Source organism: Cuculus canorus, chromosome 7 (genome assembly GCF_017976375.1).
Source record: "Cuculus canorus isolate bCucCan1 chromosome 7, bCucCan1.pri, whole genome shotgun sequence".
Classification (NCBI taxonomy): domain Eukaryota; kingdom Metazoa; phylum Chordata; class Aves; order Cuculiformes; family Cuculidae; genus Cuculus; species Cuculus canorus.
Window position 1 is genome coordinate 10,714,114 of NC_071407.1, and position 13,160 is coordinate 10,727,273.

At 36.7% G+C, this 13,160-nt stretch overlaps 1 protein-coding gene across 1 annotated transcript in view; it reads right to left on the minus strand.

Annotated features, from left to right (window-relative positions):
- BICC1 (BicC family RNA binding protein 1) overlaps positions 1-13,160 on the minus strand; it is a 98,779-nt gene that overhangs the window by 36,234 nt on the left and 49,385 nt on the right. The window contains exon 3 of the mRNA XM_054071832.1: positions 11,798-11,867. Within this exon, the coding sequence (XP_053927807.1) occupies positions 11,798-11,867 (70 nt within the window). The remainder of the gene's footprint in view (positions 1-11,797; positions 11,868-13,160) is intronic.

Sequence of the window (13,160 nt, forward strand, 5' to 3'; positions counted from 1 at the left end):
GCACACAAAAAGCAATTTATCAAAATCACTGCTGAAATACACACCACACAGTCAAAAGACAATTTTCTAGAGGTGAGTTTTCCTATTGGTCTAATACTGGAGAAAGACAGATGGACAGAAGAGATGCATAGAAAATTCATCTGAGAACAGGAATGATTTCCTGATTTGACAGGCAAACCAGGACGTCTTTCAGGGGTGTTTTTAAGTGTATCACAAAGAAATTACTCCTAGAGAGCAAGAAAGAGACTAATGTGTTGTTCACTGCTATGAACCTTTCCCTGAATAGAAAAGCAGCAGCTAGGTTAGTGGGCTTCAGGGGATGAAGGTTTTCTCAGATTAGCTGCAAACTGCCTGTCATTCTAGAGAAAAATCAGTCAATATCAAGTAATTCAAGTAATTAAAGCAACTTGATTACAACAAGAGTTTAAATTACTACATTCCAGAGCCTGAAATTTTAGTTTTTACAACAGTTACTGCCAAGCACTCTCACTGGATGTCAAGCCCCTTGATAATTCCCTTTGTATTACAAATGTGTTTGCATTTTGGCTCTTATGTGCCCAAGTATAAGCAAATTCCTGCTCTTCACAGCAAGTACAGCAAGTCCTAGTCACAACTAGAAAAGGCCAAAATCTTGTTCCTACTTTTCTTGTACAGTTGGAATCACTCTGCTATAAAGTACCATGTCCACCTGCTGGCTCCCTTGCTACACAGAATGTGTTTCCTTAAATCAGTCAGAAATGGGACCCTACATGTGTCCTTCCCTGAGCTGATACAAAGTCACATTTTTGCATAGCATTTATTGCTGTAGGCATATACATCCTGAGCACAGAAGAACTAACAAGCTAACAGCAAACAAGATAAAATGGTCAAGCAAAGGTGACTTGCTTTAAAATCTGTCTCATCTGTCACCTACACTGCACACAAAGAGGGGAGAGAAAATTGATCGGGCTGTTTTCTGAAATGGTAGCAAACTGGAAGCTTGTTTAAATAACTCCAGTAAATGAAGTATTTATTGCCAGCTGCCGGCACAAGGGATGCTGTTGATCTCTGCATGTCTTAACTGCTCAGATCAAAGAGAATCATCATGAAATCCTGCGGCCTAGTTTCGAATGGTCTGGGACAGTCTCCTGTTCATCTACTTATTACAAAACAGGGAGGAGTCACCTAGGCTTGGATCAGCTCCCCCAGAAACAAAAGAAATAAACAGACTTGTGATCTAAACATAATGGTTCTTTAATTTTTAAAGTACACAATTATAGGATTTGGGGGATTTTTCTTCAGAATGAGTAACTGTGTGCACTGGCAGTTTCTCAATTATAGAGAAAGTTAACAAAAAGCAGATGCAGCGCATAATACAGCGACTGCAATAGATGCTGTAATTAATCTGGCATTCCAAACAATAAACACAATGTCAGCAAGAGACTTGCTTCAAATCTTTAAGTCAACTATGCACTGATCACCTTAGAAACACATTACAGAAAATATTTATCATTTGCAAAGTCGTGTTAATATAAAGCAATAATTTAAAAAATGCAACAGGTAATCTGTAGGTACATTAAGAAGCTTAGCAGCAATTACTTGGAGAACCAACAAAAGTACAAAGACTCTTTCCGTCAATATATTCATAAGCCAAATACAATAAAACATAGAAAACAGCTGAACAATTCCAGTTTAAATCTCAGCCTGAGGAGAGCTGCCTGAGGAGGATTTTTCCTCATGCCTACATTTCTGACTGCAGAATATGGAAGTACTGTCCACCTTGGCAAATTACAGAAAAACTTGACACGACAGTAAAGTATATGAAATCTGGGCTGTTAAGTAGAGAATATGTCCACTCAGAATAAGAGTGGCAGCGAAATGCTGAAAAACTCAAAAGTCATCTTTGTTTCAAGTTCTATATTCACAGTTTAAAGTAAAAAATTCCCAATGTTAGTTTGTCATGAGCTGTTTTGTAATGTTTGTAATTCTCCACAAAACTGTATCTACAGAAAGAAAGGCTAACACAAGCTTAACTTCTCCCTGCACTCCATTAAAATAGAAACAGAAGATGAGAAATATACACAGGAATGTATTTTGCACATGTATAGCATAGCATAACTCTACAAATGTATTGCTAAAAATCTTGGTGGGAAATGTTTGACATTGAAATATTTTAAGCAAGTTCCACAAAACAGCTTGCATTTTCTTAAATCCCAGTGTTTTCTCAGCTTACTTTCTTGGCTATCATTCTCCTCCAGTATTGCGAAACCAAGCAATTTACATTATTTGACATTGCCGTAGACACAAATCTAATAAGTTGGATGATAGTTGCACTCAAATTTAATCCTTTTTATTGCTGTCCTGTTTTATTTGCACACATTCTAGTTCTGTTCTGTGATTTTTACAGGAAAGTGCCAATATCCTCAAGTCCCATGGACTAGAATTTTATGTTTTGTTTTTCCAGTATTTTAAATCATACATATGTTTTGGTGCTAGACAAGATATCTGTTAAATGTTTAATCAACTGAAATTTCAGTAATTTGAAACTGCATCTTTATGGACATAGCACAAAGATATTAGAGATGAGAACAGTGATGTTACGATATGTAATCACTGGTCTAGGACAGCAATGAAAGTCTGCATCAGTACAGTGGTGTTCACCAGCTTTTCCTCAGGATATTCATGAAGTATGAATTCCAGGATTGTGTGTCTGATCTCATTTCCAAGACTAGAATATGTATTGAAAGTCCATACCAGATATCTACTACCACCAGGCTGTAATCTTTCTCTTCACTTCTTGATAAATACATTTTCACCTGGCCCTTGGCCCACATCTTCCTCTTCTACTCCCATCTGTTTTGCCATTATCTTTATACGACTTTTGCATTTACTCTTCCATTATTTTGATCTTTCAAAAGCCTCATTTTCTCAAAACTCCCACTCTAATTTCACTTTCCCTATCATTATTCTGCTGAATCATGTTTACTTCTTTGCAACTGCCTTCAGTCTCTTCAACAGTCTCATTTCCTCTCTGCATCTCTCTGTTCCCCAGATCCACTTAATTCCCAACTTTTTCCTATTTCCACAGCTTTCCTCCCATTAACAAGAGATGGTTTGCCTTTCCCTTTCACAAGAGTTGATATAGGGAGTCTGTTTCCAACGGTCCGCAGTGCCCAGACTTAGTTGAAAACACTGCCAGATGGTATCAGTCTCACTAGTTAAACCAAACCAATCCAGCAGCTTCAATTGCTGCCACACAGCCAAAACTACAGCTTGCCAGAGTTCTTGACAAGTATTTACCATAAAATAACAATTATTTTGTAACTGCTGAAAATTGGGGGTGGGTGGTAGGTAGGGTGGAAATCACATATATATGTCCTGGATTTTGTTCTCTTTAGGTATGAACTTTAGATTTGACAAATAATTGAAGAATAAAATGACTAGCAGAGTTTATACAAAGTTAAGCTTGTGCAGGTGAAAAGCTTAAAATCCTGAAAACCATACTATAGTTATCTTTCAGATATTCCCTCCTACTGCTACTCCAGAAAAAATTTATGATTCAAATTGTAGTCTCCATATGAAGTCATTAAAGAGACTTTTTATCAATGACGGCTTTGTATGTTTGCACCTGGTCTTTGGCACAGCTCAGTCTATATTTAGAATGCATGTTTGAAATCGAAAAAAAAATCAGAATTTCATTTATAATACAAACATTTGCCAAGACAGGAGGATACTCACTTACATTTGAATTCCAGACAGTTTATTGGAGTTGCCAAGGTTTGAAGAAGGAAATGCAGTAGCCAGCCCTACCTGCAAGTGCTACCATCAGCAGGAGCGCCTGGAGCATCAGGAGAGGCACTGGCTTCCTTTGGGAAAGAATGATCTTTGGATGGCAGTTACAGAAATACAGTGGTAACAAACTGGAAAGACTATAGAAATACTTTATTGGCTTACATTAATGCTTTAGATTGGCATCAAGAACTTCTCAACATCCCCTGAAACCTTCTGAACCACTGTGATTTAAACACGTGGAAGCAGGAGTCATATTTTAAACAGAGAGAATATCACACTTCCTCTTTCTCAACAATTCTCCAACCAAACTGAGGAAAAAATACATACCAAAAAAAAACCAAAGAAAAACATACTATGCGCTTCAACTGGCAGGAGAGAAGATAAACTCTCGGTGTCAAATGAAAAATACTAAAGAATATGAATAATCCCTTCTCAAAAGGAAGAGTGTTAATGAATAGTAATAGTTCATGAGCAGATAACACATACCATTACAAAGAGATGACTGCTGACTCTCCAAGATCTGCAATCTAAAGTCTGACAGACTAAAATACCTAACTGATTGACAAGAATTATCCAACCAGCATTTTCTGTATTCTGATGATTAATTGCCACTGACAATGCAGGCTATTGATGCATTTCTGTAATTTATTTCATTTGCAAATGCTTATTTGAGTTATATCTGAGCAAGTCAAGCCAGATAAAACAATTTTAAGCAATTCAGCGGACACAAGTAATAATCTAGCATAATTAGAGAAAGACATAAAACAATTGAGCAAGTACTTCATCTTATAAAGGCCTTGCTAAACGAAGGTATTCTGCATTTCAAATTATGTAACTATTCAATTTCATTTAAGCTCCATGAGATGCCCCATTGATCAAGATACTCCACTTTTCCCTATGGAGAAATGAAAATAGCATTCAGTTTGCTACAGAAAGGTCAAGCACAAAAATCAGTGAACAGGAAAAAAACCCTGCCATTTCCCAGATTATGCAGTACATCTGACTGAATATTTATTTCATATATCTTATATCAACTACAGATATAAGATACAATCACTTTCCCTGCCTTGAAACCTTATTATCAGTACAAGAGATATTACAGGGCATCTTTTATCTCCTGATGTGACTACCTTCAATACGCAGAAAAACACTGTTGTGAAATTAATGCGTTACCAAGATATGAGAACAATGTAAAAATAACTCTACTCATACACAGTTATCAGCTGGATAACTGATAACGAGATGAATCTTTTTTCTTGTTCTTAGTGAGGTCAAGTAAAAGCTGCAAAGGAACTTCGGTCCATGCATAAAGAGCTGACACAGAATACCCAAACCAACAGCTCCCGTTGTCATGGGCACCAACAAGGAAATGGCATACAAATGCCAAGATTTTTAAGAAAACCTTTACTGGACTGGTATGAAGTCAGACCTATAACTTTATCCTTTGGTAACCAAAATTAAATAGCTTTTAAGAAAATTACTGCTGACAAATAAACCAGTGGACCTGAATGCCCTCTTCATCAGTGTGTTATGCACCAGGACATGCCAGGCTCGAGGGCTGAGCTGCCTAGCAGGTAGCTAGGGAGGTAGAGGAACAGACTTTAAGCATGCAGTAAGGAAGGAGAGAGATAAGACCACAAAATTGTGCTCTTTAGCAGCTGTGAAAACAGTTCTGTCTCCCCTGATTTCATTTCTAGCAGAAGTAATTACTAGTCTTGAATTTAGGAATACTTGGAAAGCTCACAATCAAGTGTAGCTTTATCATTACTCACAAAATATAGAATGAAGCTGTCCTAAAAGTATAGTTACGAAAAACTATTGTGCCTACTGCTGTTGTATGAAGTTGTCTCAAACTGTTCTACTAGGATCCTCTTTCCACTTACAGATGGGAAAGACGGGGATTAACTTCAAAACCTCATCAAACAGAACCTTTTTACTGGCCTACATGTAACCAGATGGAGAGCTCCTCTCCTGAGGGAATGGGTCCCTGCAGCACAGAGTCATCAAATCATTACCTCCACCCAGTCCTACATGGTCGGTTAGTGACAGGGGACTATTACCCTTGCCCTGTAAAGGTGGTGATCCATGCAAACAAGAGAAAGCACTCAGTAGCAATGCAAGAGCCTAAAACAATCCTCAGATCAGCAGCAGTAAATAGACCTGCTGGCTGAGTTCCAGCTGGTGTACAATATGTTATTGCTTTGTAACAAGCAGCGTGACATTGGACAATTTCAACCCATATTTCCATTCATCTGCACTGAAGTCAATGCTAAGACAACAGAAAATAAAACTTTATCATGAACAAATAGAAAAGTTACCTTTGTATTTAAGCACCTAAGCAATTCAGAGGCTTAGGTGCTGTCTTTTCTGCATCGTTTCACATCCCTAGTTAAATATGACAGAACACGCTGTAGGTGTTCAGAAGTGGACATCACTTCATACGTTTCCAGATCCTTTCACAGGGTACAGCCTTGTAGCACAATTTTGAAAAGCATCTTTGTGAATTAAAAGCTGTTTGTCAGAAACACCCATAAACCACTACAGATCTCCAAGGGCCCGGTTAATTTATTCCTTGCCCTCCTGCCCACCCCCATTATTTTCCTAAGTGAAGCATAAGGTTCTAAGTCAATTAAGTGTCTATTCATAGCACTGAGTTTAAGGTAAGAAAATTACTTGATAATATGGCATGTTCACCCTTTTCCACTCTATTTGTTTTGGGGCTGGGTTCTTTTTTTTTGTGAGAATAGCAGAAGCTACAATTATTCTAAGTAGAAACAGCACACAGATGAAAGCAGGTCAAGAACAAAAAAAATTTGACCAAAACTATGAAAAACAGTACTTGTTTCATTAACTAGTCTGAAGTATTTAGTAATCCTGTGATGCCATGTGACCTTAGGTGGGGTTGACTTAGTATTTAAGACTAACATCCAAAATAAAACTCAATGCATTATTGCACTTACAGAAACACAAACTATGAACTCCTTTTACAGTAATTTAGAGCAGTCTTAAGCTTAAAGACTGATAAAGATAGATATGTACTGAGAAGCATAAAAGTAATGCCAGCACATTAGAGTTAAGTTTCTTATTATTCACCACATCATTTTTATGTAGTCTCAGAAGTTATATTTGGTAATGAATGAACAAGACTAATTTTAGAAGTGAATGCAATTATAGGAGGATTTTTAAAACTTACACATGAACACTTAACACATAACTTACATGGGCATATTCTTTAAAAAATGCAGCAGAATTCACTTTTATATTCAAGGAACTAAGATTATATCAAGTGCAATTAAGAAATTCTGCCTTGTAAGAGTTTTCATCCAACATAAATCATCTCTGTAATAATCAACCTTTGGTTAAAGAAGAAAAACACGCGCACACACTGACGTAGCAGCTGGAGTTTATATGTAGATGTTTCCTGCCCTGAGATTTAAGTCTCAATTTGCCAGGCAGATATAATATAATATAATATAATATAATATAATATAATATAATATAATATAATATAATATAAAGATATATGTAATATAATGTATATATTATATATTATAACAGTATATAATAAATGCCAACATATTTGAAACATTTCTGTGTTCAGGTTGAGACCATAACCTGTCTAAATCTATATAAAGTAGCCTAAGAATAGGCTTAACCTCAGTGTGCATATTCACAGAAGAGAGTTGCTTATTTACTCCATTATACGTATAAATAGAAGCACACCTTCATATATACCTTTAATTTTCCAGACTACGCTGACCTTCTCCATGAAGAATTCATTAATTAAAATATAAAAAGGTAATATTATACTCCCTCACTACATTGTACAAGCAAAGAGGTTCATACACAACCAGGCTACCCTGACATGATCAGCTCCTGAATTTTAACAGAGTACCAGAATCGGTCAGACATCTTTACCTGGTCATTTTTTTGAAACATCAGTTCTCTATGCATAGAGGAAGTTAAAAACAAACAAAAAAATCTAGGCAATTCCTCCATACCATTTGCTTCTAGAAACACTCTTAGAAATGGTCTTATGACATTGTACAAAATGCAACCATTACTAAAAGCAATGTACAAGGATTTTGTTACAATAAGAACTCTTGCTGTTAAAATCAATGGGTTTTCATGCCCTGTATTGGGTTTTGGATTGTGGGAAGGTCACAGGGTTCGTTTGGGTTTTGTTGGTTGGGTTTTGGTTTCCTGGGGCAGATTGTTTGGGTTTGTTTGTTTGTTTGCTTCAAATAGAAGAACCAAACAAACAAGAAACACTACCTTCATGCCCACAATCAATGAGAAGGTAAAGATCTCTGAGCTCAGAGGTAATCAGTAGATGTTGTATTGCCAACAACTGCAGATTTTTTCCACAGTACAGGTAGTTCCAAATTACTTTGCAACAAAATTAGAACAAAATTTGAAGTGGCTATAATATATATGAATTGTGAGAAAGGAAAAAAGAAATTGATCTCTCTTCAGTCCAGGATAATGAAATCGCTTAAGGAAAACAGAATTAAACAGCTGTGTTATGACAGGGTTTCCAGAACTATAGAATCTGACCATTTAGGATTTAGCAATCTACTCAACTTTTATAGCACCGAAAAAGTTTTTAAAAGACAACTGATAGCATTCCTAAGGCACAGTAACTATAACAGAGTGAAAAAGTACTTTGAGAGCAAAAGGGGAATGGATAGGAAAGTTACTATCTCTCAGTTTGATTTTTAATTCTCTGGACTACAGAAGACCTGAAACCTCCAGAACACGAGATTTTAGTATGGCCTGAAGTGATCAGCATCCATGCAAAGCAGATCCAAGCATGCCAGCGCCAACTGTTCCATTACTGCTGGATAGGAATCAGTCATTATAGAAGTATTTTAAACTGTTTCACTTCCCCCTCTGAAACCTTAATGTTACAGGATCTCTGTCAACCTGAACAAATGGATTGTGTAAAGATGCTACTGGAAGATTTATATCTGTTTGTGTGTTTTCTGAACACGCATTTCAAAATACTTCAACCTTCATCACCCTTCATCACCAGAGCAAGACCACAGCATCTGGTATTCATTAAAGCCAGGAAATTCCTATTTTGCTTTTTATTAAATCATTAAGAATTGACAACTGATTTTTTTTTTTATTCTAGCCTTTGCAAAGAGCTATTTTAGCAACTTCATACTACATCATATATCATAAATAGCAGATATTTAATAATTCTGCACATGCTAAATCCAGACACTAGCCTTTTGCAATTAAAAAAATTTCAGAAACTATTATTCAGAAACTAAATCAAGTTTGAGTTAATGAATTATGATATTCTCTATACAGTATTTCGCAATCATCAATTTACAAGTTGTAATCCATTTAACACAAAAGAAACAATTTGGCAGCTTGCAGGTCATCTACTCTTAGTGCTTCAGCTTCATCACAGTATTTTTTTTTCCCCCCACAAGATCACAGAAAGATTCTGGGTCTTATACAGAATTTAATCTTCAGATCCTTGCTGAACCTTAATATGCATTCCTGGTCTGGAAATTTCAATAACTATGTGTTGCAATTAGAAAGAAAATATGCACTGTGCTCACTGATTTAGCACCAGTGATCTCAAACTAGAAACTAACAACATCAGTAAGAACACTACATTAAGTGCTAAATGTTTCATTACAGGCTGAAAAACGTGACAGAAACAACGGCACAGCTAGAGAAGTCTTCCTAGTGATTTATTTTCCCTCCAAGTCTCTGGAGGAAAGCTGTGAATGACTGAAGGCCACAACATACGTCAACAGAACGTGAAGCTACTGAAACTTTAAGCAAATTATACTGGAAAGTTATTTGAAAATTCTGGTGTGACTTGATGATGAGAGGATGCAGCGTATGGCTGCAGTACAAGTCTGTCCATCTGGAACTGCTTCTCCCTCACCACTGAATGTCTGTTTATCAGGCATTCTGTTCCCAGCCAAGCGGACAGGGAAAGATCGCGTGTTCTGAGTTCAAGCCCCTGGAGAGCTGGCCAGTTATATGTTGCAGACTCTAGTCTCCATCACAAAATGTCATTAAGTGAAGCTAGAGTATGTTAAACACTTAGAATATTTTCACTATATAAACAGCTGCTGTAGCTGCAAATTGAAAGTGACCAAATTGCAAACAGTTGATACCAAGCTTCAATAGAATATATAAACTACACTATTTCACAAGAAATAGGAACATCTCAGTTAAGGGGGTCTTTGTACTCATTTTGCAATTTTCTAGCTTAAGTGTAGATATATGCAACTTGCCAGAGCAAAGCTGGCCAGAGAGTCAAAATCTTTGGTCTACAGCCACCCTATAGTCCACAGCCATGCGAAAAAAATTTTTAAAGACTATATTATATTGCTAAAATGCCTAGTGTGCAGCCCAGCACTACCTAAAGTTTTTTTTGGTATAAAGACTTTCCAAGATAATCATTCCAACTGCAGATGCACTCAGTATGCCCAGCTGTATTATGTGTGACCTCTCCTCAACTTTTAGTTTTATTATCAGCTCATAACTTTCAGCTGCTTTATTTCCCCTGGTATTCAAATCCATTCCCAATACTGACAAGAGCCTCACCACAAATCTAACATTATCTTCTCACTGAGATCACCAACAAAGAGGTTAAAGAATCTGCATTTAAAGGTGCATCTCTAAGTACCAATCCAGAATCCCAGCGGCTACCTCTTCCCCTCTTCTCACAGCCTTTAATCCGCACCTTTCATCTTCAGAGCTATCCTCATTTAATTTTGAAAGAAAATAAGTGCAGGTACTGCTTTATTTCTTTTTTACCCTCAAAAGAAAAACAAACTCTCCTGCCTCAGAGGAGAGGAGCTTTCCTGAGGAGCTCTAGCGGTGTATCAAGTCATAGCATCTCGGGCAGAAAGTATGAAGAACAGCATGGGAAGAGCACAGGTTTGCACAGGGACCTTGTCATTCTCACATTACTATAAACATTAGTTCCACATATGTATATATACAGACACATGACATCTGCATTTTTTCCAGTCTGAATTCCTTCCCTGCTTTTCCCCTCTCAAGTGAGACACTTTTTCCATGCAAGTGAGGGGGAAAAAAAAATTAAACCAATTTGTTTTTCAATACCATGTGGCAAAGTACTCAAGACTGAACCTCACTTTACATCACAGAAGTGTTACTAATCCTACACCTTTCATAAAGGGATTATTTTTCTTCCCATGAGACCTCCACCATTTACAATGGTCATTAGCTGACATCTCCACCTATACATTCTAAATATAACGCACAGAGAAATTATTTGAACTCCATTTTCTTGATTTTTAGTATCAGCCTGAACAGAAATCTATGCAATGTTAGAAATCACTCCCAATTTCATTTTTCATGCAGAAGAAGAATTAAGTATTACTTTCATTCAGTCACAGCTATGATTCTTCAAGAACAACACTAGAAGGCTTCTGTCAAAAAGATGTTCCAGATTGTATACTTGGTTCACGTTAATGGGTTGTACTTTCCAAAGAAACAATTTACGACACATAATACTGGCCATTCCTAAGAAACAGCTCTACTTAGGTTTCTTAAAGATATCAAAAAAGCATGCACACTGTCTCTGTCAGAGACCAGTACATACTTATTGTGTTCAACTGGCCTTGACCAACACACATCTTTGCACTCCACAAAAACAAAGACCCCTACAGAACACACTCTCATCTACAATGTCGCCAGAAAAACTAACTGGCTTTGGCTGCTGTAAAATAAACATTCAGATTAGACACCGAACCATGCACAAGAAAGCACACATTAAAGATAGAAAGTACAACAGTATTGATGAAGTATTTGCAGAAGTGCAAGTTACTTAAAATGGGTTTGTACATCACATATACAACACTGAGATAGCTTTGACAAGAAATTCTTATGAAAACAGCAGATTGAAATCAAAATATTTCAGGTGTCCAGTATTGATACAGTGACTACAGACAGATCCACTTGTTCTTTGTTTTTTCTACTCTAACAACTAACCTCACTCCATGAAAAGAACAAAACCAAATACCTTTCTTCGATTTTGCTCCAATCTTCAACTTCGATGGCCAAGCAATCTGTGTATTTGTTTCTTCCATAATCTGTTAAAAAGAAAGTTTTTATGAAAAACTAAGTTTTTATTGTTCTACTACAAAGGCAAAAGCTCATTTTTTTGAAAATATTACGTTTACCATTTCTAAATCTGTTGATTATTATTATAAATAGCACAAAAAACCAAGTCATTTTGTGGTTTTCTTGTAAAGAATTTTTGTCTAGTGGTAGGTAGAGCAGAGTTCTGATCATTTAGAAGACTATAAAAGAGCAAATCAAGATGCCCAATGGCATCAAATGACCATTACCTGCTACACCATGCTTTAGGGCCATCTCAGTGGGAATTTGAAAACTTTACAGTTCAATAAAAATATTTTTTCGCTATCTTAAAATGGCCTCTAAATGAATGCTATCGAATTCAAATCAAGTCCTTTTGAATCTCCATAAGTTTACACATCTGTTTGCCTTCACAGGTTTGCGGTTTTTTTGCTTCATGTTTACCCAAAAGCAACTTTTCCTTGCATGCTTACCCAGACATCAAAAATTTTACTCCTTGGTTTAGCAGCTCAGAGTAGAAATTTGTCAGCATTTACCAACACAGAGTGCATAACCTATCCGTAAATCTCCAGCAAGCCAACACCGGAAAAAAACTCTACACATACACTTACATTTTGAAATCTGTGTAGTCATTTGGCTCAATGTAGATGCTTACTCTGTTGCCACCTTTTTGTTTCACTAAGTCCATCAGCCACCGGCACGTTATACTGAAATTTAATGCTGACACAGACCTACAGCTCACCACTAACATTTAGTACTAACACAGGAGAAGAATGGAATGACACTGAAGTCTTCACATGCATGAATTAAAATTCAGTTCTAAGAAATGCTAGGCACGTCTACTAAAAGGACTGCTCTTTATACTGAGACCTCATCAACAAGTATGATGAGATCATACTTTTCATTACGCTTGAGAGATGAGACTATCTGATTATCATGAGTTAGAAGAGAAAACCTCATCATCATGAAGACCTGAAGAAGCAAGAAAGATCTGTCTGTATTAGTCCATGACAAGATGGTTGTAGGGTACCATGAAAATGCATCTATTCAATATCATGCTAGGCTGCACGAGACAAGACATTCACAGATGTTGATTATAGAAAGCCCTGATGAATTTTCACCTGGAACAAACTGTACCATTCTCCTAGCACATGGGCAAGATTTCGTACAGCAAAAAGCAAAAGTGTCCTCACTCCTCTGAAAACCACATTAGCTTATTATAAAAGTGATGAAAAGTGATCAGTTTGACTAATGTTAGTAAGAAGGGGTCCTAGAATCACAGAACA